The sequence below is a fragment of the Sceloporus occidentalis genome, unplaced genomic scaffold, assembly GCF_023333645.1.
Source record: "Sceloporus occidentalis isolate IW3139 unplaced genomic scaffold, rSceOcc1.0.p SCAF_7, whole genome shotgun sequence".
Taxonomy (NCBI): domain Eukaryota; kingdom Metazoa; phylum Chordata; class Lepidosauria; order Squamata; family Phrynosomatidae; genus Sceloporus; species Sceloporus occidentalis.
The window spans coordinates 70,807,834-70,831,902 of record NW_028316987.1 but is presented as its reverse complement, the minus strand read 5'-3'; the positions used below and the strand labels follow the sequence as shown (position 1 = coordinate 70,831,902).

General features: G+C 38.9%; 1 protein-coding gene across 2 annotated transcripts in view; it reads left to right on the top strand.

The window, feature by feature from the left end:
• Nucleotides 1–18,158, top strand: part of DBF4 (DBF4-CDC7 kinase regulatory subunit) — a 28,868-nt gene extending 10,710 nt beyond the window's left edge. The window contains exons 8-13 of one of the 2 annotated variants that reach the window (XM_089533284.1): nucleotides 1,219–1,249; nucleotides 1,452–1,494; nucleotides 3,664–3,795; nucleotides 11,760–11,871; nucleotides 13,461–13,585; nucleotides 17,054–18,158. In XM_089533284.1, the coding sequence (XP_089389410.1) occupies nucleotides 1,219–1,249; nucleotides 1,452–1,494; nucleotides 3,664–3,795; nucleotides 11,760–11,871; nucleotides 13,461–13,585; nucleotides 17,054–18,101 (1,491 nt within the window). In that variant the 3' untranslated portion in view covers nucleotides 18,102–18,158. The remainder of the gene's footprint in view (nucleotides 1–1,218; nucleotides 1,250–1,451; nucleotides 1,495–3,663; nucleotides 3,796–11,759; nucleotides 11,872–13,460; nucleotides 13,586–17,053) is intronic. The other variant, XM_089533283.1, reaches the window with a different exon arrangement.
• The last annotated feature ends 5,911 nt before the right edge of the window (nucleotides 18,159–24,069 follow it).

The following is a 24,069-nucleotide window of genomic DNA, read 5'->3' as shown; positions in this document are numbered from 1 at the left end:
CTTGCTGCTCCGTTTGCAGCCAGGTTTGGGCCACCTTAGGTGATCTTGGTACACCTTCATGTGGGTTTGGGAATGTGCGTCATTTGAATACCATGCCCCTAGAGTGTCTGGAAGGTGCTTTATTTTGCCTGTCTGTTTTGGGTCTTAGTAGAGTGCAAGCCCCACTGGATATAGTGCTTCCAGAAAATGCATATAGAATTGCATTGTTAAGGACCCAACTGCTGCTTCCAATACTGTCTCAGTTTAAGGGGGCAGGAGGGGACAGCCAAAACAATTCCTCTTGTTTACTTTTTAAAGTTAAAAATGGAAACCGTTAGTACAATTCAGGACACTCCAGGAGTTGAATATAGAACAAGCAGAGATTTCTGTTGCTTCTTGTACCAAGGATCAGGTAGCAGGTGGTTTGACAAACCTGCTTGTAACCTTGGAAACTTACTCCCATATGGATTATTCTGAGCTAGATGGACCAATGACCTGATCTGGTATAATTTCCAACTGCCAGTGCTATGGTCTCAGAGGGAGAGAAGAATAGGTAGGCACAGCTTCATTGTGTCTTTGTCCCACTGTGAGTGAAATGCCCATCCCTCCATTCTAGATGCCACTGCTGTGAACTTGAAGAAGGAATAGGCAGTATCTGCTATACTTTATTCCCCTTTCCTCATGTTTAATGTCTTATTTAGATTGTAGGGCTGGGAAATATGAAATTAGTGACTTGTAAACTGTCCTGGAGTCATTTTGTCTGAAGGGTAGGGTATAAATGCAAATAAATAAATATAATGCACCTTCTTTTGTTCCTAGAATGATAGTGTGGTTATCAACTTTCTATAGCAATAGAAATGGAGGAAAGTCCTGGAAAGTGGGGAAAGTGTACTTTTCTGTTCTTTCTCAAACTTTAGTGCATGGGTGGAAGATTTTTACCCTCATGGCTGTTGGATCTGTAAGCCCGTGTTCTGATTTTGAATATTTTAATACCATAGCATTAAATACATATCTATGTAATAGATGGCTGCCATAAACTACAGTTCATTAGCCCTTCCATCCAATAAGATGAGAAATTGCATTACCTATTTTTACTTAATCATAGTTCAGAGTTGCTGTTCATCAGTCTTGCAACCAGTTATTGAAAAGAGTGTCCTTCAAATATATTCAGTTATAAAACTCTGATACAATGTTGATGCTTAGAGAATTAAATCTTCAAAATATTTTTCTCTTAAATAGGAAAAAGAGCCAAGTGATCAGAGAAGAAAAAGTAAGTATTCAAGAAATGAATGAGAGTGCTATAAGTTTTTCTAAATAAAAAAGATAAATATTTTAGGTGGGATTATTAATACATAATATAAGATTATATCCTATAATGTATAATGTAAAAATTGTGAGTTTTTTTCCCCCAAACACAAATATTTGTATACTTTATTTAGTATAAAATTCTTAAGACACATTCTTTTGAACAGGTAAACTGAAAAATCCCTTTCTGAAGGTAGAGGATAGAAGATGGTGAGTATTATTTTCAGCCAAACTAATTTCCCCTCCAGTGTATGACAAACAAACATATCTTTCCCCTTGAATTTCCACATTGCCATACTATACTCTTATGGTGCTGCTATTCCACTTTTACTGCCCTGGCTGCCTCCTGTTGCATTCTGAGGTTTGTAGTTCAGTGAGACCTAAGAACTCTCTGACTGAGAATTCTAAATGCCCCTGCCTAAACTGCAAATGCCAAAATGCAACAGGAAGCAGCCAGAGCAGTTAAGAGTGGAATAGCAGCACTGTAAGATTCTAGTGCAATAATCTAGTCAGTTGATATTATCCAGTGCAATAATTATATAACTCCTCTGCTAGAAAATTCTGCCTTTTGTTCGTTGGATTAAGATTTGACCATTTTAGAAGAGACATATTGAAATCATGGCTAACTTTAGTCCCGTTAATTTCAGTGAGTCTCTTTTAAATAGGAAGAAGTCTGAATCCAGCCATATGTTAGAAACTTTCAATATATATTGCAATATCCATTAAAATCTGTACAGTCGACCCTTCATGTTTGTGGCTTTGATTTTTGCAGATTTGATTATTCACGGATTTGATTAATAGATTCTCTCTTGGAATCTCTAGTTCTTCTTGAGTCACTCTGCTGGAAATTGACCGTAGAGTCACACTGGAAGACTGAGGCCCAAAACACACAGGTTAAATGAAGCTTCTTCCATCTGCTTTGGGAGTGTGGCGTTTATACGATGCACCCCGCCTGCCCCCCCAGAAGCAGCTGGCAGCTGTTCTGATGCTGCAATTTAGTCTGAAGGATTGGATCAAAAAGGAGCCCTTTTAATCTTGCTCTCACGGAAAGTGACTTGGGACTGCAGGCAACAGGCTGCTTTCAGCATGGGCCATGTGGTCATCACAGTCCTGGCCCAATTGTAGCCAGACCAGCCAGAGGCTGCTCCTTCCTGGCCATCAGCTTTGCCCCCTAGAGATTCCTAGAGAAAACACTTCTCTAAACGTTGTAGGTCCTCCAGCATGATTCCATGGGCCATTTCTGGCAGATGTGGACCATAGACTGAATTGTGCTGAAGGATCTAGAGATTCCTAGAGAAGTATTCTCTCAGGTTAAAAAAACCAGATATTTTTTTATTTGTGGTTTTTCCACTTTCATGGGAGTCCTGTGCCCCTAACCCCAGCAAATGTGGAGGGCCCACTGTATAGTAAAACAAAGCAAAATTTGAGAGAGTTAGGGAAAATGATCTCTCCTTAAATGATGAGGTCATGGGAAGGTAACATTAAATATATTTGTCAAACAGCTTGTGATTTTATATGTGGATATCAACTGGTTTCTTTAGTTTCCAGTATTTTACAGTAGAATTACATATGTTGAAGTAAAGTACTTTCACATTCAGATATGCATTTTCCTGTAGTAGTTCAGCACAAAGTGATGTACTGTGGATGCAGATATTTTTTTTAAAAAAAACAATTATTGTCTCTTATCTGCTCACTGCTTTCTGTTTGACAGTAAAAAAAATCCAGACATATACAGCTTCAAAGAAACTGGTTCATTGATCTTAAGAAGGGCTATATATAACCAGCTCTTTGGGAACTCTGTAACTTTTGTCTTTTACTTTTTGTCTCTTCTTTTTTGATAGTCTGTTCCACAATTTACAGCACACTAAGGAAATACACATTCAATAATTGTAGGCTTTTAATATGTGGATAGTGAATGATTCAAGACTTAAAATAAGGTATTGGACAGAATTCCCCAAAGTGTAGTATTTTTAGTCAAGAAGGAGGAACTAAGGGAAGGGAATGGCAATACACGTTGAGCCTCATTTATCCAAAATGCTTGAGACCAGAAGTGTTTTGGATTATGGATTTTAATATTATTATTTTTAATACCTGTATTTGTATCTTGGAGGTGAGACACAAGTCTAAACGCAAAATTCATTTTTGTTCCATATACACCTTATATACACAGCTTGAAGGTAATTTTATACATTATTTTAAATTAATCTTTTCATGAAATAAAGTGTGTAACTTGAATCATTAGAAAGCAAAGGTGTTATTATCTTAGCCATTCATGAAAAAAGTTGGGGCTTTTTTTTTAATATTTTGGATTTTGGAATTCTGGAAAACTTTTACAGATGCTGTGTTGGACTGAGATATCTGTTGTCTTTTCTCATATAGTCACTACAGACCATTTTACTTGCAACTGTCCAGCTTTCCTGTTGTCAACTATTCTAATCCAACACCTTGCAGTCCATTTGAAGTAGAAAGAAAGAATGCTAATGGCCAAAGGGAAATTGAGAATAAGCAAAGGTAATTGAAGATGGATGTGTGGAGGAGGGAAATAGGAAATAAAAAAATGCTAAAGGGGTAGAGAGAATGGAAGCGAGCACTGATTTCTACAATGAAATTTAAGACTACTATAGAACTTAGATTGCATTTGCTTTAATGACATTATTTTTATTTTTATTATTATTATTAACCTTTATTTATGAAGCGCTGTAAATTTACACAGCGCTGTACATACAATCTTTTAGTTAGACGATTCCCTGCCCTCGGGCTTACAATCTAAAAAGACATGACACAGAAGGAGAAGGGAGTGGTGGAGGGAAAGGGTAAGAGGTCCAGCAGTTCCTCTCTACCTCCAAGGCCTGGACCAAGGCAGATGGACTGGAGGGAGGGGGAGGCTTCATAATGGATGGTTAATCATTTTCCAGGGAAAATACATACTCTCAAGTAGGATAATACATATACAGTACATAGCAATACAGGAAAGGGTTCAATAAACAGGCACCACAAGAACATCAAATAGTGAGCGACAATTATGCAATGCCTGGGAACGCTTCTCTGAACAGGATGGTTTTCAACTCCGTTTTGAAGCTGGTTAAAGAAGTGATGGCTCTTGCTTGTGGGGGAAGAAGGTTCCAGGAGTGAGGGGCAGCAAGTGAAAAGGGGCGAATCCGGGATGGGGCAGAGGAAATCCTGGGCTGAGACAGCAGACCTTGACTACTAGAACGGAGGGCCCTAGTGGAAAGGTGAGGAGAAAGAAGGTCTGATAAGTAGGGAGGGGCCAGTCCATGGAGGGCTTTAAACGTGGACAGCAGGAGCTTATACTGAATGCGGAAAGGGAGGGGGAGCCAGTGAAGGGATGCCAACACAGGAGAGATGTGGTCAGAGCGGTGGGTGGAAGTGATAATGCGTGCAGCTGAATGCTGAACAGAGATTAAAGGACGGAGGTGAGAAAGAGGAAGCCCAGCCAGGAGGACATTACAGTAATCAAGTCGTGAGACCACTAGGGCATGGACCAGGATCTTGGCAGTAGAGGCGGAGAGATATGGTCGGATTTTGGCAATATTGTATAAAAAGAATCTACAAGCCTTGGCTGTGGTCTGGATCTGAGGGATACACGACAGAGAAGAGTCAGAGATAAAACCAAGACTGCGGGCTTGCTGGACTGGTTGAATAGAAATGTTGTCCACAGAGACAGAAAAGGAGTGTTGAAGGATGGGCTTAGGAGGAAAGACAAGAAGCTCCGTCTTGGACATGTTGAGCTTCAAACGCCGATGGCACATCCACTGCGAGACAGCTGTGAGGCAAGACGAAACTTGCTGTTCAAGCCTTGGAGAAAGGTCAGGGGCGGAAAGATACAGCTGGGTGTCATCGGCATACAGATGGTAGGAAAAGCCAAAAGAGCTGATGAGTTTTCCTAAGGACAGTGTGTAGAGAGAAAACAGAAGGGGACCCAGAACAGAGCCCTGGGGAACTCCAACAGATAAGGGAACAGGAGATGAAGTCTGACCACCTGCAACTACTGCAAAAGATCTGCCAGACAAGTAAGATCTAAACCAGTCGAGAACAGAGTCTGAGAACCCAAGATCAGAGAGGATATCAACTAGAAGACAGTGATCAACGGTGTCAAAGGCTGCAGACAGATCAAGAAGGATGAGAACAGAGTAAAGGCCATTAGCCTTGGCCTGTAAAAGGTCATTCGAGATCTTGGTGAGAGCTGTCTCTGTAGAATGCCTTGGGCGGAAGCCAGACTGAAAGGGATCGAGGATGGAATTGGCTTCAAGAAACTCAAGACAGCGCGAATAGACAACCCGTTCCAAAACCTTAGAAAGAAAGGGAAGAAGAGAAATCGGACGATAGCTAGACAAGGAGGAGGGGTCAAGAGAAGGTTTTTTCAGAATTGGGGAAATGAGAGCATGTTTGAAGTCCGACGGGAAGGAGCCTGTAGAGAGAGAGAGATTGAAGATATGGAGAAGTGAGGGCAGAAAGGAGGGAGCTATAGAAATTAGAAGACGAGTAGGAATTGGATCAAGAGAGCAAGTTGCAGGTTTGGCAGAGTTCAGAAGTGTAGAGAGTTCATCCAAAGAAGCAGGAGGAAACACAGAAAATTTGTTAGGCAAAGGCGATAGAAGATTAAGAGCAGAAGAAGAATCAGGAGGGACCATCTCAGAGCGAATAGTGGTAATCTTAGAGATGAAATAGTTAGCAAAGTCATTAGGATAGAATGATGAAGAGACAGGAGGAGAGGGAGGTTTAAGCAAAGTGTTGAAGGTGGAGAACAAACGCTGTGGGCACCTCTCATTGGCGGAGATCAATGATTTGTAATAATTCTGTTTTGCCATAGAGAGGGCGCGTGAGAAGGAAGAAAGAACAAATTTGAAATGGATAAAATCAGCCCACTCTTTGGACTTTCTCCAAAGACGTTCGGCTGCTCTAGAGCAGGACCGGAGAAACTTAATGTTGGGGGTAAGCCAGGGCTGAGGCCTAGTCTTAGAGGAAGAAGTGCGTACAGAGACAGGGGCAAAATGGTCGAGAGTCGAGGAAAGAGTAGAGTTAAATAAAGACATTGCTGAATCAGCAGAATCCCCGAGATTTAGGGAAGAGAGAGATGAATCCAGGGTCAGACCAAGATGGTTAGAGTCAAGAGATTGAAGATCACGAAAATGGCGTTGAATAGTATGGCGAGGAGGAGGAGTATAAGTAAGAGCAAAGGAGATTAAATGATGATCAGATAGTGGAAAGTCAAGTGCCAGGTAGTCAGAAATGGCACAGTTTGCAGCAAGAACCAGGTCAAGACAGTGACCAAGAGAATGAGTTGAAGAGTTGGAGTGTGGCTGGAGGCCAAAAGAAGCTAGCAGAGAGTTAAAGCGAGATGTTGTAGGGTTATTGGAATCATCAGTGTGGATATTGAAGTCACCTAGGATCAAAGTGGGGACTGAATCTGAAAGAAAGAATGTCTTTTTGAGCAGTTAGACTGAAAACAAGAATAGCAGTTAGGGATGCCTTTGGAGATTATTCACAGGATTGCCGGAGGAGCAGTATGCAAGAGTAAAAAATTATTTTGATGGTTACAGCCATTAAACTCCTGCCCTCCTCGGTCAGTTTTTTTATTATCCTGCTTACTAACCAGATGTGTCTTGCCTCTTCAGCTAAACATAGGTAGTTAAGACAGAATAGTGAAGTAATAATGAGAAAAATAGAGAAGATTAACAAAGATAGAAATAGGAAAGAGAAGGAAGCAGAAAGTATCTAGAAGGCTGACAAAACTGCAAAGCTACAGGGAATAGCCAAGAAACTCTGTCAGATTGCCACCAACCTGTGAGCTCTGAGGATGGCAAAACTGAATCTTTAAAGAAAATATTTGTCACTACCAGTGAAAGTGAAACAGATGAACCCAATCTGCTAGCAAGCCAGGGAGCTGTTGTGGATAAACAAAAGAAAATATTATCAAAGTCCTCCTGAACTCTTGATTCTAGAAAGGAGAGAGATTGGGCAAGCCAAACTCGGAAAACCGATGAAACATACTGTTATGAGGGCAAAAATGGCTCCAGAAAACACAGTGGCAGGTTGTGGCTGCCATAATGCCAGCATGATTTCATGAAGAAGGGAGGGGCTGTCTCCAGATGAGGTGCCTCCTCCTGCTCATGCGCAGTGGATATGCCTGTTTCCAGAGGTGTAGTCTCATGCAAGCTCACAGGAGACTTGGCTTCAGAATGGCCAGCCTCCTCATGACCAGGCACCACATCTCCACTAATGGAAAGGAGAGAGTCTGATGGAGAAGGAGGGTGGACCAACCCTTAGCAGTAAGTGGCTCCCACTATGATCAGAAGCAGCAGGTTTTTTTATTTTTTAAATAGGCAGATTTCTGCTTTATCGATAGTTCTGGAATTAGATGGAGTTGCATTGTCAAAGCAACAGTCCATAAAATGTTTCTTAAGGGGAGCAGCTTTGAAATCGTACCCAACATTTCATAGATTCCCCTCATGGGATTTGAGTCTAGTGCTTAATAGATTAACTATAGGTCCTTTTGAGCCATTTAAAGAAGCAACACTGAGAATGTTATCTTACAAGGTTGCATTCCTAGTAGCCATAACATCAGCAAAGAGACTAGCTGAGATTTCAGCATTATCAATGAATTCTAATTACAGTAGGATAGAAAATTACAGATTGGTGTTAACAGTTGATGCGTCATTTCTACCTAAATGTCTTAACCATCAGATGATTCCTGAAGTAGTATATCTTCCAAGCTTTTGTCCTAATCCAAAACATCTGGAGGAAGTAAGATGGCATACACTAGATGTATGCAGAGCCATTATAATTTATTTGAATAGAACAAAATCTTTCAGGAAAATGGAGACCTTGTTTGTTTCCTACAATCTAAGATCTATGGGTTGTAAAGTTTCAAAAACTGTGATTGGAAGATGGATAAAGGTGTGCATTTTCTTATGTTATGATTGGGAGAAGACACTGAGACCAGCTATAGTTTGGCCACATTCCACAAGACCAATGGCCACATCTTCGGCATGTGTGGTGTCAGGTTCATTACAGGAAGTGTGTGATGCTGCAGGTTGGACAAATCCATTTAAGTTTGTATGACACTACAAGCTGGACAAATTTCAATCAGCAAAAGCAGCATTTGGCAGGACAGTACATCAATCTGTCTTGCAAAAAAGTAACCCTATCCAGGAATGAAGAGTTTTGGTATATCCCATTGGTAGTGGATTGCTCCTCCAGCCATCTTGTGAATGAGAGATTAGATTTACCGTGAAGATTCATTCAAGAATGACTGGAGGACCAATCCACACCCGCCCATTTTTAAAGTGATATTTAATTAACGTATACTAGTTAGAGAATTTAGATTAGTTCAGTTAAGGCTGTATAATTAAACTGATGGAGGAGGGCAGGAGTTTAACAGCTGCAAATGGCAAAATAGTTTTTTACTCCTGCACACATGGTTGGCACACGGGAACAACCCACTGGTAGTGGATTTGTCCTCCAGTCATCCCTGAATGAATCTTCATGGTAATTCTAATCTTTTTTTCTGAGCAGTTAGACTGAAAACAGGAATAGTAGTGCCTTTGGATATTGCAACATGTAGTGTTAAAATAGGTGGTTCAGTCACATATGCTTGTGTATGCCCTCCCCAATAGTAGTAATAGTATGTATAACTAAGGAGAATACGGTGTCGGTTTTGTTTGGGACAGTGGAATTGAGAAGATGTGTGCATATATAGGGAGCTGGGGTGAATGAGGAAGCGAGAGGTAGGCAAACATAGTGACAATGTGTCTTACAGAAGATGATAGCTAAAGGTAGGGTCCAGCATATGCAGTAAGCTGAAAACGGAAAAACAAAAATGAGAAGAATAGATAGAAGAGGCAAAGACCTAAACAGGGGACTTGAGAGAAAGGAAGAATAGGGCATGGGAAAGCTTCACCTAAAGGCTAATTTTAAAAAAGAAATGTACTCTGTCATTGGGGGCACAAGGGTGGGCAAGAGTGGACAGTAATGGAACTTTTAGAAGTCCTGATTTTGTGTATCAGGAAAATCATTTGTATAAAGAAAAGAGAGTAGAGGTGATTTCATCACTGACTTGAATTAATCACCTAGTTTGTTATGTGCAAGCTTTTTAATTGCAAAGACCTCATATACAGTAGTCAAACCAGTGGTTTTTAGCTAATACTGTTTGTCTGGGCCTCTGCTTCTGTTTAGGTATATGACACATCAGAGATCAATCTATCTGTCTGTCTGTCTGTCAATCTTTGGTTTTTATTCAGCACCTCTACCTATGCGGGCCCCTGGAGTGCTCCAGTTGGGTACATATTGAGCAGTTACGCTGCTTAGATTTGTGGGTCTTGCCATCTTAAAAAGTAGTGTTGTTGTGGGTCTTGCCATCTTAAAAAGTAGTGTTGTAATGCAATGCTCCTTACAGCATTTTAATTTTTCTCTGTCTGTTTTCTTTTCAATAAGTGAGTCTATCAACAAAGTTGTAAAAGTATGTCGGTATTTAAGTATTACAGGATGTATACAAGGAAATGGTTTTACAGTACAGTTTCTTTTGCAACTTTTATGGATTGTCTATGTAAGTCTATCAAATGTTTACTAGGAAATGTGGGGAGAGGGAGGAAATCTTGTGCACTATTTAATATTGCACTGAGTTTCATATACACATATATACATACAAGTGTGTGTGCGTGTGTGTGTATACTTTCATATACACTTTGCTTATACATGCCTCACAGAATTAATTTTTTCAGCTTTGATTTAGCTGAAGCATATAAAATGAAATTAATCCCCTTCTCCCTTGCCCTGACCTCCCCCAACTCAGTGATCAATGCTACAATACAAGGGGGAAAGAAAAGCAGGGGTTTAATTCTTGTTTAAGCCTCCAATTATCATTTGAATTAAAACTTTATAAAAATAAAGTTTATAATCAAACACAGTATCCAAATTAATCACTGCTTTTCAAATTTCACTTTATTGTAACCTTTCTTTCTAGCATGTTTTTATCTGGAAACATAATATCTGTATTTACATTATTAACACTGAATAAACACATGCTAGCTTGAACAAAACACATCTGGTTTAGCTTTTTCCTTACTTTATAAAATATTGTTCAGCAGTATTTCCATTGTGGCTATGAATATGATCTTTATCTAGATTAGTAGTGAATGGTTAAACGTCTTCTTCCACTCTTGGACTGTTCACCATTTGAGCTGCCACAATACAGGATCTCACACAATCTTTATATAGTGAGCATTTTTATCCCCCTCAAAAAGGCCTAATCAACATAGCTTGGGAAACTTTTTATCCCCCTCAAAATTTTTAATAAGGCAGCTAAAATGGGTCACATTTGGAGACAGCAAAAGTTGTGTTTTTGCTGTGATCCTGAGTTTCTTTTCCAGTGAGTTCATCTCCACTTCTAAATATCAAAACAACAAATGAATTTGTCAGTCACTCATTACCTCAGAAATACATAAATCAGTTTGCTTTGTTGATAAATGATTTAAGAGTATAGTTAAGGTCTTGTAACTTTCTAAGGGAAGGCCTTGCAATAATTAACATATGATTTGGCCTATTTCAGGTTTAATGCCATCCTGCACATTACTTTATCTGCCCATCATATGATGAGTTTCCTCAAATGACCTATATTTAGTTCAGATTGTCTCATTGATCTCTCACAATGTGTAATCAGCATCCAGCTTAATTTCTGATGTTTCTGGAAGTATCTGCCCCTAGAGTGGAAACTCTTTGATCCTCAGCAATGCACAGCCCTATTCAACGGTCAAAGAAACCTTTAAAAACAGGGACAAGAAAACATATAATCGGGCCCTTTTGTTACTGACAACTGCATGATTGAGTAAAATAAAATCACTATCTGAGGAGAACAATATGCAGGCCGAAGCCTATGCCGACAAGCAGCAGATGGTGCTAGAGACTGGCTATTCATGTTTATAGGGTTTTTTCTGTTTCCAAAAAAACCCCATGGAATTTAATTAGCATGTTTTAACGTGTAAATTGTGTTCTTTTCTCTATGTATTTCCATTCTGTTGTATGTAGTTGTACTATATACTGTTGTATTTGATATATTGCACAGCACACAAAACATGACTTTTTATCTGCCTCTCAAGATTTTATGTGAACAGAAGTCTCTCCAGCTTAGGTTTAGCAGGTCTACTCACTTAAATATTTTAAATAAAAGTTACCAGAGAGAAGAGTTAAAATATCTGCTCAAAATCCATAGTTTCTCCATATGATCCTCATATGATTTGTATCAAAACGTGTATATATACTTACTTTCTTTTGTTCTGTTTACGATCATACCTGTTTTGGAAATACTTAAAATGTAGTATGTATTGCAGAACAACTGGAATTCACCATTGGGCAGTGAGGGGCTTGGCTGTTAAAGGTGACCAGAATTTCATTACCTTGCTGATGACCTGGCTGATAGCATATCTGAATATAAGACATCTTCTCTTTTTCCTAAATAGAAACCAAGAACTTAAGGACAAGGAAAAGGGCCCTCTTGAAGTTCCCCCAAAGCATAAGAAGAGAAAAGGATATTGTGAATGCTGTCTTAAGAAGTATGATGATCTTCAAGCTGTATGTATATCTTATTTAAATAATGGGTACACTTATATTAGGGAAATACATACACATTCTAAGAGCTTGCAGATATAGGGCCCATACAGACAGGCCAAAATAAAGGTGCTTCGGGTCACTTTAGAGGTATGCTGTTTAAATGATGCACGCATCCTAAAACTCCGAAAACAATGCCAAAGCCACGCTCTAGAAATGGAGCATGGGTTAGGCATGGCTTTTGGACTCTTAAACAGCATACCTCCAAAGTGACCAGAAGCATCTTTATTTTGGCCTGTCTGTATGGGGCCATAGTGTGGGTAGATCTTTTTTTATATCCATCTTTACTCTTTACTCACTGTTTAATTATAGTATTTTGATACCATTTTAACTGTCATGACTTCATCCTATGGAATCCTGAGATCTTATAGTTTGGTGCTGTATTTCAAATTCTTTTCTAGAGAGGTAATGTCTCACCAAACTAAAAATCTCTGATGCAGCCATGACAGTTAAAAGTGGAACAGAGTGCCATAATTCTATAGTCTAAAAGAGGTCCAGAGGAAAAGTCCTTCAGAAAAATTATTTGATTTATTCATAGTTTTAATAGATAATGTAATGGTTCTTGTTATTAATATATATTTATCCCTTTTTGGGATAAAATTATAAATTCATTCAAAATTTGCAGAAAGATGTAACTGATGTGATGATAAGCTATCTGACATGGGAATCTTGTTAATAAGTAGTGCTAAGGATTCTCAAAAATTAATATATTAAAAATAGGAATGATACTACAGTAGTTAGTAAGTGGAGGAGTTTCAAAATATGCCTCCTCATTCTCCTCAAAATCTTTCAGATCCAAGACTTATCCGTACCATAAGGACTGTTTTGGGTTTTTGTTTTGTTTTAATTTCAGAATAACTGAAAGAATATAACAAGCATAGGAAAGTTTTTTCACATTAATTAGCAACTCTGTCTCAAAATGTGGAGACAGGCTAAATCTGATTGCTTGTCGCAATGAGAGAAGATTAATTGAATTGTGACAATAGTTATATAAATCTCATTGATTCTATAGGTCTACTAGTTGTGATTAACAATAGGATTTTGATGACAAGTAGTTTCATATAACCAAGTGGTATATGATTCAGGCTGACTACAAAGTTTCAAGGAAGACTGTTAGAGGCTTTGGCTTTTACTGGGGAAAGGAAGGATGGTATTGCAATTGAATGTGCTTAATCTTAATGGTCAAAATCTATTTTCTGGGTCAAGAATAATTTACAAACAAGGAAAGGTTAGCAGTATGGTCAGTTCCATGATGATGTTTGAGGCTATTTAGTAATAAGACCTTCCCAGTTGTAGAATATAAACACTGAGAAATATAAAACAGTAATTACAAAAGTATATCTACATATTGTATGTAACATCTACATGTAACATTAAAACATGGAATCTATTTCCAAACAATTTTATTAAGAAAATATCAAATATGGACTTTTATTTCTAGAATTATACATTTTTTTGTCCAAGAACATTATTGCATACATTTTAGTCATCTATGGGTATTTTGGTTACGGATGCTGTTGATTAACCATTTTCTTTTTCTTTTCTAACTTTAGCATGTTGAAAGTGAACAACATCAGACCTTTGCACAAAGTTCTCATTATCAGGTTGTGGATGACATCATTTCCAAAGTTCCTTGTGACTTTTTAGAATTAAGAGAGAATGCACCAAAAATTAAGAGGTAAAAATGCCCTAAATGTGTTAATGGTTTGTTTGGAAGGCTCCTTTACAATTGTTTGAACTATCGTAGAAAAATATCACTGGTACTGTCCAGCTTAACTGGTCTAATTTTGAAGAGACCAGCGATACAAAAATAACTATTGTATATAATGTAGCTTTTATACTGACATCAAGTAGCTTGTTTTCTTCAGGTCATGAAGAGTAGGTAGGTCTTACAGCAGGGGATAGGGAAAATGCAGACAATGGACCATCACCTGTGACCCTTGAACCACACTTCTGTGGCCCCTAGGCTAGGCTAGGCTAGGCTAGGCTAGGCTAGGCTAGGCTAGGCTAGATAGATAGATAGATAGATAGATAGATAGATAGATAGATAGATAGAACCACCACCTCATTTTCAGTGAAAGCAGAAATGCAAAATATCTATAGAAAAAGCCTGTTGTTTGTACAATTGATAGATGAAAGTATATAAAACCTATAAGCTATGTTTAAAAGCATATGGAACAGGTTTAGAACATTGAAAAATACTTTAAAATATAGATTGAAAATAATTAATATAAAATTTGGTTCTGTTATGTTACAAGTCACTCTGGCACAAATCAGCAGAACCTCTCAACTCTAATCTTGAATGCATTGTTGATTCCTTTTTATATGAAGGTAATTTAGACCATTAGTACAAAATATGCTTTTGACACTTCATTCAGATTGAAGGGGAACCTAAAGCCCTAATCTAAGGGAGAACAAAATGCAGCTTTGTATATGGCCACCCCGGAATCACATTTATTTATTTATTTGTTGTTGTTGTTGTTTTGCTCCAGAATGTCCTTGAGGGGACGTGGGTGGCATTTTTGCCAAACACCTCCTGTTTTCAAAAAGGCTTCACCTAAAGAAGACAGGTGAAGCAACTCTCATAGTTGCTCATACAGCATTTGGAAGATGACTGCTCATCTAACCAAAACCTAGCCTGAAAGCTGATATTGGTGTCAGCTGCTCTCCTCTGGATATACAAGAAAGTTAGAAAGAGAGATAGTGCTATCTTCTTTTGAAAAACAATATCAGAGAACTCCCATCTCATCCAAAATACTGGTTGTTAAAATATACACAACAGCCATCCTGTCCTATGCAGATTTACTCAGAAGAAAGACAATTTCTACTGCAGCCAGAGCTTGCTCTCAGCCTTCCCAATCTCTTATTAAGCATACACACAGAGTAGCAGTGTACTCCTGTGCAGATTTATTCTGTGCAGATTTATTCAGCAGTTATCGTTATTGTCTTCTAGCCTCAGCCACAATTTGTTAAAAGCATCACTACATAGCACATACTTGTACTTGCTATCAATTCTCCCCACCCCCTCTCCTGTTTAAAACACACATAGAGCAGCAATATGGTCCTATTCAGATTTTCTCAGAAGTAAAATTGCCACCATGTAGCTCATGGCAGAACTGCCTCATCCTTTTCCCACGTTTTCCTAAGGCCTCCCCAGCGCACCACTGATGTTGACCCAGACATAAACAAAAATCCCTTGCAAGGCATGTTACCTTTTCTTCTGACTATTGCTCCTCCTAGTCTTCTGAAATATGAAAACAAGAGAAATAACAAGATAAATTCAGACAGAAATTCCCATGTAATTCTCCTCAAAACAGCAAGCAGCAACAAGGTCATAGTACAGCAAGTCCAATGCAGTATTCCAGGACAGAAAATGTCCAGTAGTTTGCTGTTTCTCTGAGCATGTATTTATCCCAACACAAAATAAAATGGTCTTCAAGGCAGCTTCCCTTCTTTTTATACCTCTGAACTCTAGTAAAAACAAAATGTTTCCTCTTTCTTCCTGGGAACAGTGGAACTGCAGTCGAAGGACTCTGGCAAGTGCAAAACTGAAAGTGAATTCCATTTAGGGAGAAAGGCAGGCTATAAATCCCATGGATGGATGGATGGATGGATGGATGGATGGATGGATGGATAGCTAAAGCAGCAGCAACCTAGCCACCAATGATCTGGAGCAAAGGCCCTATTGTCTATCTCAGACTCTGACTGGGCAATTGTTTGATAAGAGTTCAGTGAAACATGCACACACACACACTGTTCCTCCTTCCACATTGCTGTTTTAAGGACAAAGGAAACCTTTGCTCATGAAGACTGTCCTTTGGGGTGGGAATTATGTGTGCCTGTGAATCTTTGAAATAATAGCCAGTGCCATCTCATTGACTGGTTAGAAGGAATGATTCAGGACAGGCTGAATTGGGGTGGGGTGCCCCACTTGCTCTAATGGATCAGCCTCCACTGAAAAGTAAGACTGCATTTCACAGTTTATATACGGTACTTTGTTAAAAACTACCATAGATGTTGAAAAAAGGGAGTCTTTTGCAACCACTACAACAAAGAAGGGAAAGAGTGGAGGGAAAGAATGAATGACCATTTCACCAGAGCAAAGTGCTGTTTATGCAGAATTTTCCACACGTTCTCCCTTATTCAATCAGAGACACTTTAAAAAGGGTATTTATTTAATATAGTATCCCATTTTCCCTTCTCTGAGCAGATATTCCTGTGTCCCACACATTTGTAAGGCTGTCTGAGGAATCCATATCAGATTCAGTCAAAGTCAGAAATATATGGGAATCAATTTTCAGCAGAGCTATCTACTGTGTTTAAAAATTCAAATGGAGTAAACTTTCATAAACCTCTAGTTTTGATATGCAATTGTCTGATAAAATTACCCAATACTAATAGTATACAAGTCAAGTTATATTTATATATTTTATTACATGTGTCACCTATTTACTTTGATAAATAAAAAGCAAAGTCAGCCCTGAGTATACATTCAGAAGTTGCTACTTAATGTTACTTAGTAGAAAAGATTCACTGTTTGAGAAAGCAGCTTTTTAAATATGCAAAAAGCACTTGTTCAAACTAAAAGAATATTTCCAAGTGTGGAAACATCTACTCTTTTAGTGTAAAGAGATGTTGAAGAATTGGCTAAGTTTCTCTACTGCTCAGAAATGCAAGGGTACATGTGGCAAATAATTTCGATATTGTTTGCTACATCTGTGGCCCTCTCCCAGGTCCAAGAAAAATTGATCTTTGGAATATACCCTTCCCTTTGGCTTTTTGTTTTCTGAAAGAGAGACTCCCCACTATTGGAATCACTACTGTGCAGAAGTAAATACACCCATCCCTTGTGTCGTTACTGGGGTTTTTTCTGGATGATCACCCCCAGATTTATTCTGAATCTAGAGAGCCAACCAAGCATTGCCTCTATTAAACACAGGACTGTTAAATCGTGGCTTGGCTTCTGTGTGTATGTGTGTATATCTGTGCATAAACATAATACTTTAAATAATGGGCATGTTTCTCAAGGAAGCAAATTGCAGACTTAAAGTAAATCATTTATAGCTGATACATACTACTTGTTTACTAATCTTGTGTCATTTTTTAAAAATTCTAATTTTTACTTCTATAACTTCCTTAATTTTAGGCGAAAATGTAGCATTGGACAATTTGCTCCTCTTATTGGAACAAAAACAGAAGAACTGAAAGAAAGGCTGAAGAGGCAAGATATGCCACTGAGGTGGTATTCTAGAAAAAGCATTACAGTGCAGACAACGAAAGAAAGTTCTCAGTGCATAGATGCCCATCCTCATTCTACACACAAAAATTCTACCTCTGAACCTTCATGTTCTGTATATTCCTATCACACCATCTGTTCTTCAGAAGCATCAAGAAAAGTGAGTGGCAATACTGAAAGTGGCAAAATGTCAAAAGCCTGCAATGTAACAGAGAATGCTATATCAACAAACTTGGTACAACTACCTCCCCAGAAAGAAAGTAAAGTGTGTACGAAAAACTTGTCTGAAATATATGAACATTATGAGCCTGCTTCAAGACAGAATTTACAGGAGTTTTCAGCAAATTTAAACTTGCTGCACGCTCAAATCCATGGCTGCAAGTTAAATGAAATGAATCATACATCAAAGCCAAAAAGAAAATTGAACAATGCAGCTCTTCTGCCAGCAAAATGTTTGAAGAAAGTGGATGCTCATTCAGGAGTTGACAAAGATGTTGCTTACCATGTTGCAAACATGGAGAGTAATTTTCCTAGAGAACTTTCAGTCCTCCTAGAGACAGAAAAACCACCACATTGTCCCCCTGCAAACAAAGAGTCCAGTGACTTGACAAACCTTAGTATACAAACTTCACCTTCAATGAAACTAAGCAGAAAAGTCATACATTCTGTAGGGAGGAATAAAAAAGGAATTTTGAGACAAAATATGGAGGTATGTTTACAGCCTCCTGATAAACCACCTGTTCCAGAGAATATAAAAACTGTACAAAGTTCATCAACACATGCACTATTACAGTTATTTCAGACCAGTGATGCAAATTCTGAATTTGGGGGCTTTTCAAGTATACAGGAAAACAAAGATACAAGTTTAATGAAAGATACTTGGGATGACCAGCATACAGATATTCTGTGGTCTTTGTTTTCTACTTCTGCCTCCTCGTCACCATTTATTGGATTTTAATGCTGCTTTATTTAAAACGATGAGTTTTGAATAAACGTGCAAACTGAAAGATTTTATTTGTGAACTTTTTTGTTTGTATAATAAATGATAGATGATTCTCATATTAACCCCTTATGTTCATATAATTCAAAATGTGTGTACTTATGTAAAAATGCTGGGCGAAGGGAGTAACACCTATCTAAAAGAATAGTTATCTTATTACAATTATTTATTCATTAAAAATTGAGGTTTTTAGACAGTAAATGGCAGTGTGATCCCATGCATGTTTATGTAAAAGACAGTCTGATTAATGGGAGCTTACTGCAAAGTAAGGAAGCGTGGCTTTATTACTAACACAGTTGAGGAACTAGAGAGTAAAAATACAGACATATCTCAGTTAACAAAGGCTCTGATAAACTAGCTCATTTTTGACAAAAGTCTCTTTATGCCCCTAGCCACCCCTCCCTTTTTCTCTGTCTATGTGGAAGATTTTTTTTAGCAGCAATAACTTTGAGAAAACAGTGAAAGGAGGGCTGGAGCTGGAGTATTGTTGCAGCAGTTTGTTTGCAAACAAATCTTGACCTGGGAAAGAGTGATCCTACTGTAGCTGGCCATGCCTGACTACAAGATGATAAGCAGCCTTACTGAACATGTGTGAATCGCAAAACAGAGAAAAGAGGAAATCAAATAAACATTCCTCATAGCATATTAAGGGTAGATAAATAAATTTGGCCACCAAAATGGAGATCATAAGAAAATTGGAGGTTGGAGAATGAAAGAAAAATCATTGGATGTATTTTGAAAGAATCTTTCAAGTGATCTCTACAAGGTTCAAAAAAATATATTTTTTGTTTACTTATACCAGGATTACCTGACTGGGTTGTTTCATGTCACATGTGTGTATTAAATTTTGGGTAAAAAGTTTTCCGAAACATTGAAATGCTCCTTTCCCCCCTCAGGAACACATCTGCTTCATTAACATACTTGTATAAAACAGGCATTGTCATTAGATTTATAGGAGGGCTGCAAAAGTATACAAAGTCCATATTCTGATAAAGAATTTAATACTGTATAGTGCTGAAGGGGAAACTTGCCCCATTTAGGGGTTCAGGACTTGAGGCATTAGTGAATTTGAAGTCACCAGTTAACTTAATAGCACAAAGGGAATTGTGCTTATAAGCCCAGAGTCCATACAACCAACTTTGTACAGTAGTCCTCCGTTGTCCATGGGGATATGTTCCAAGACCCTCAGTGGATGCCTGAAACCACAGATTGTACTAAACCCTAAACCAGTAATATTTTCAGACCACAGTTAACTGTAGGTAACAAATGACATTAAAACCAAGGATAGGGCAGGGTGACTACGTAATATTTTTGGAACATGGTTTACTCCAGGTAGCTGAAACTGTAGAAAGTGAAACCATGGATAAGGGTGGATTACTATAGAATTCCTACAAAAGCTTGCAGTGGGAGCCACTGAGCCTCAAAAGGCTATGACTCACACAACTCCTAAGTCTAGCAAGCAGTGTTTCCAAATGGCACTGAATTTCTTTGTATCTTAAATTGGTATTCTGGCTGGTATGGTTTATCAACAGAACTTGTCACAATGCTTTAGAACATGGTTCAGAATATGCCTTCAGACTGTGTTACAGCACAGAATAACCTGGGTTAAAGTTGCTGTTGGATTCAGTCCTGTGTTTGGCAACTCAAGTTCCTACAGTAGACAGAAGTGCATTTGCATTTGCACAGTTAACAGCTTGTGTTCTCACATTGCAAGTACCTGTCTGCCTGTCTGATTTGTTATAATGACACATGCCTTAGTTTTGCTCTTTGTAAGTAATGCACCCTTTGTGGGACTGTCTTTAAAGGGTATTCAGAAAGTTCAACTGGTTCAAAGAGCTACATCTAGACTAGATGTATTGGCCAAGTTTAGTTATGGGCAACATACAACTCCTTTATTACAACAGCTTCATTAGTTGACATTGCATTTCTAGGCACAATTCAAGGTGCCAGTTGTGACGTATAAATAGTCCTATATAACTTGTGTCCATGCTAACTGAAGGACCATATCTTTCCACCTAGCCCTCCTAAATTTTAAGAACTTCAGAGGAGGCACTTCTTTCAATCAGAACACCTTCACAGACATGTTTGGTGAGAATGCCTTTTCTGTGGCTTCACTCTGGAACTCTTCCTCCTTTGCTGTCTTTCCGTTGTCAAATGAAGCCTTATGAAGCAGGCATTGGAACTGATTGTTTTATATAACAGACTTTGTTTTAGTGCTGTACTGTTTTTAATCTATGCTTTTAAATTGTTTCATGGTTTTAATTCTACAGAAAGTTTAATACTTCAATCTTAACACTGTATATTTTTAGCTGTATATGGATAGCTAAATTTCCTTGAATCTCCTTTTATTCTGTGTAAGCCATTTTGAGTCCCGCTTGGGGGAGGGGGGAGATGGATTTAAATAGTTATTGACTGATAAAACAACCAGACCAGTCAATAACCTGGCAATTGGCCCTATATATCGTCACTTGCATGGGTAGCTCAGGAATTTAACTGGATAAGAAAGTAACTAAATCAAGTTACAATCGCTTCCTTGGGTGCCACAATTGACCAAGTTCTCTTTTATGGTGGAGTGGGATCCCTGGGGGGCTCTGGTCCCTTTTCCTCTTCCCAAACATCTTTATGTGTGAAATTTACACATGTGTTAAGTAATGAATTCACTTAAATAAAACTCTTCTGATTTGAATAATGTTATTTCCTTATAAAATGTTAAAATATGAATATACATGAATGCGAGAATGAAAATACGCACACTAGATAAACATAATATTTTTATTCATATACTACACTGAATGTCGATGTAAAGGGAGGTCCCAAGCATAAAAGGTTTGAGCACCACTGGCCTAGAACATTAGTACCATCTGTGGATCTTGGCCTACATTAGAGGCTTCTGGTGTGATCCCACAAACCAGGTGGAGCAGCTTTGGAGGAGAGATTATGTGAATGCAGGACTCTACAATGTCAAATTGCAGATGAAGAATCACCAGTGGCACTGTGGATTCCATTTTTTAACTTTTGTAGCCCAACATTTCTCTGCCATTGATTTTTTTCTTGAAGGTCAGATTTCAGAGCACCTGCTGCTGTCAAAGGCCATTGTGGCCTTTCAGGTGGAATTGCTCTTCAGCTTCCATCAGCAATGCTCATATACTGGCTGGTTACAACTTGTTCATCTTTGCTTGAAAATCTGTCCCACGTTATTCCATTTGGGACCTACAACTGGATTTGTTCACTTCCTGTAAATAACTGAGACAGCCTATATATGTTACTATTCTGTGTGGCTGAAACACTGGAGAGGAGAAGGTATCTTATAGCAGTGCTAACCAGTCTCATCCACAAGCCATCAGCAACTGGTCCCTGGTGAGCTTCCAGGAAAGAAGGAAACAACTATAGCCAATGGGTACAAATGTACCAATCCCTGACACATTAGTCACAAAAAGGGTGGGAAAGTGCTGGTCCCCCACATCAGATAGTTAGAAATGCTCCAGTATAGAGGACTTGTAAGACTTGTAAGTCCACAAAGATAACATTGGGGTTCCACCACTTCTTCAAATTAAATTTGTTTGCATGGATTCAGACATTTTTGTCAGCCTTTGACCTGGATGTGGTTAAGTGTGTTCTCCTCACATCTTAAGAAAATGTAATTTTGGTATGATTATAAATTAACTTTCTTGCAGATGAGTCAGTTACCTCATCCTGTTGTGATGACCTTCACCATTTAATTTTGACATTGGAATGCTAGAAAGTTCCAGCAGAGATACTCTTCCGTTGTTGTTGTTGTTGTTGTTGTGTGCTTTCAAGTTGTTTCTGACTTATGACAACTCTAAGGCAAACTTATCATGGGGCTTTCTTTGCAAGATTTGTTCAGAAGAGGTTTGCTAGAGGCTGAGAGTAGGTGACTTGCCCAAGGTCACTCTTGTCTTACAATCTCCTTAATAATGTTTCCAGAGCATTTTGTTTGACAAATTATTGTTCACAGGTTTGAGGATTAAGTCCAAAATGTTTTGATGCCTCAGGTGAGAGACAACATGGCATCTCTACTCCACTATTTCATGGCAATTTAATATTTCTTTAATACTCAAATTGGTATGGAATCCTCCAGTAAACCTGAGAGCAGCCGATCATCTTAAGGGAACCATGGGAGTCCTGTGGCATGCAACCTAACACCATTACTTTCTGAGCTTTAGCATTTGCCCTTGGAGATAGGTACAGGTCCTTGTTGAATAGTAGAGCTGGTCCCATGAGGATCATTCACTACTTCTTGAAATCTGGGTAGTAACATCTTGGTCTCCTAGCAGCTTGCTGGTGTTTACAACCAAGAGGTATGTATTACTATTGGATGAGTGTACTACTTTCCTTTCCTTGTCTGTTTGCAAGATTGGAGCTTCATGGGTAAATGAGATTGTTGTTATTATTTGATTTGAAATCAACTTCAGTTTATGGTGGGTATAATGGGGATCTCTTGGCAAGATTTATTCAGAGATTATTTGCTATTGCTTTCCTCAGGCTGTGACTTGTCCGAAGTCACCAGGGGAGGGGGTCTATGGATGAATGGGGATTTGAATATATACATCCTCTCTAATAATGCAGTGATGGGAATTACAGAGTTGTCCAGAAGTCATTGATCCACAACTAACAGCATTTCTCATCCTTGGTTTTGCCTAGCAGCTGTTGGACTCATAATCCAACAACATCTGAAGAGTGCATGATTCCCACCTTTGCTTTAACATGCCACAGAACTCTGGTGCTTTTGCTGTAAAGGAACTATAGCAGTCACCTAACTAGAACTTAGGCAGGATTGGCACTTGAAACTCAAACCTACTACAGGTACACTAAGCCTTAGGATCCTCTTTAGGGCCACTGCCCAGGGTAGCCAATGTATAGTGATTTCCTGCCATTTGTGTACTAGTCATAACATGAAGAGGATATATGTGCCACCAAGGAGCTTCAGTCAGCCACATGTTGTTGTTGTTGCTGCTGTTGTTGTTGCTGTGTACCTTCAAGTGGTTTCCAACTTATGGTGACTCTAAGGCAAACATATCATGGGGTTTTCTTGGCAAAAGTTCTTTAGAGGAAGTTTGCCATTGCTGTCCCCTGAGGATGAGAGCATGTGGGTTTCATGGTTGAGCGGGGAATCGAACCCTGGTCTCTGCTATCTTTGGGTGTGCATAGCTGGCTGAGTTGTCTGTGTGTGTGGGAGTTGTGGCCCTATCCCACACACACATCTGGGATGCATTAGATTGGGAGAGGTGGCTTTGGGGTACCCTTCTAGGCAGATCATATAAAGTCAGGGGTGAGGAATGCATGCCCCTCCAGGTGTTACTGGGCTGCACTGTCCATCACTTCATTGGCTGTGCTGGCTAGGGCTATGGGAAGGGCACTCCAGCCAATGCCATGTGGACAGGATGACCAAATAGCATAACTGTAAAGGAGGACAAGGCACCATAATATCTAGGTCATTGGAGAAAAATGTAGGACATTGGGAAATAAAAGCTGAAAGCACCAATATAAATATAAATTAATGCTCTCTAGGCATGCTTAAAATGGAGGACATCTTGAAATTCCTCCTGGACAGAAGGTTGAAATATAGGATATGTCCTAGAAAAGGAGGACATCTGGTCACCCTGCATGTGGAGGACCACACATTACCCAGCCTTGTGCTGAGTGGAGCTAACTGGATAGTAAAAGGAATTCCAAGAGAAGGGATGGAGTAGATCCATCAGGTAAGGCTGAATCTGACACTGCTTTAACTGCCATGACTAAATGCTATAGAATTCTGGGAATTGTAGTTTGTTGTAGTACCAGAGCTCCCCCAGAGAGAAGGCTAAATGTCTCACCAAATGACAGTTCCCAGAATCCCTAAGAAATTTGCTGGCCTTCTGAAACAAACACCTGGAGAAGGGATGGAGTAGATCCGTCATGTAAGAAA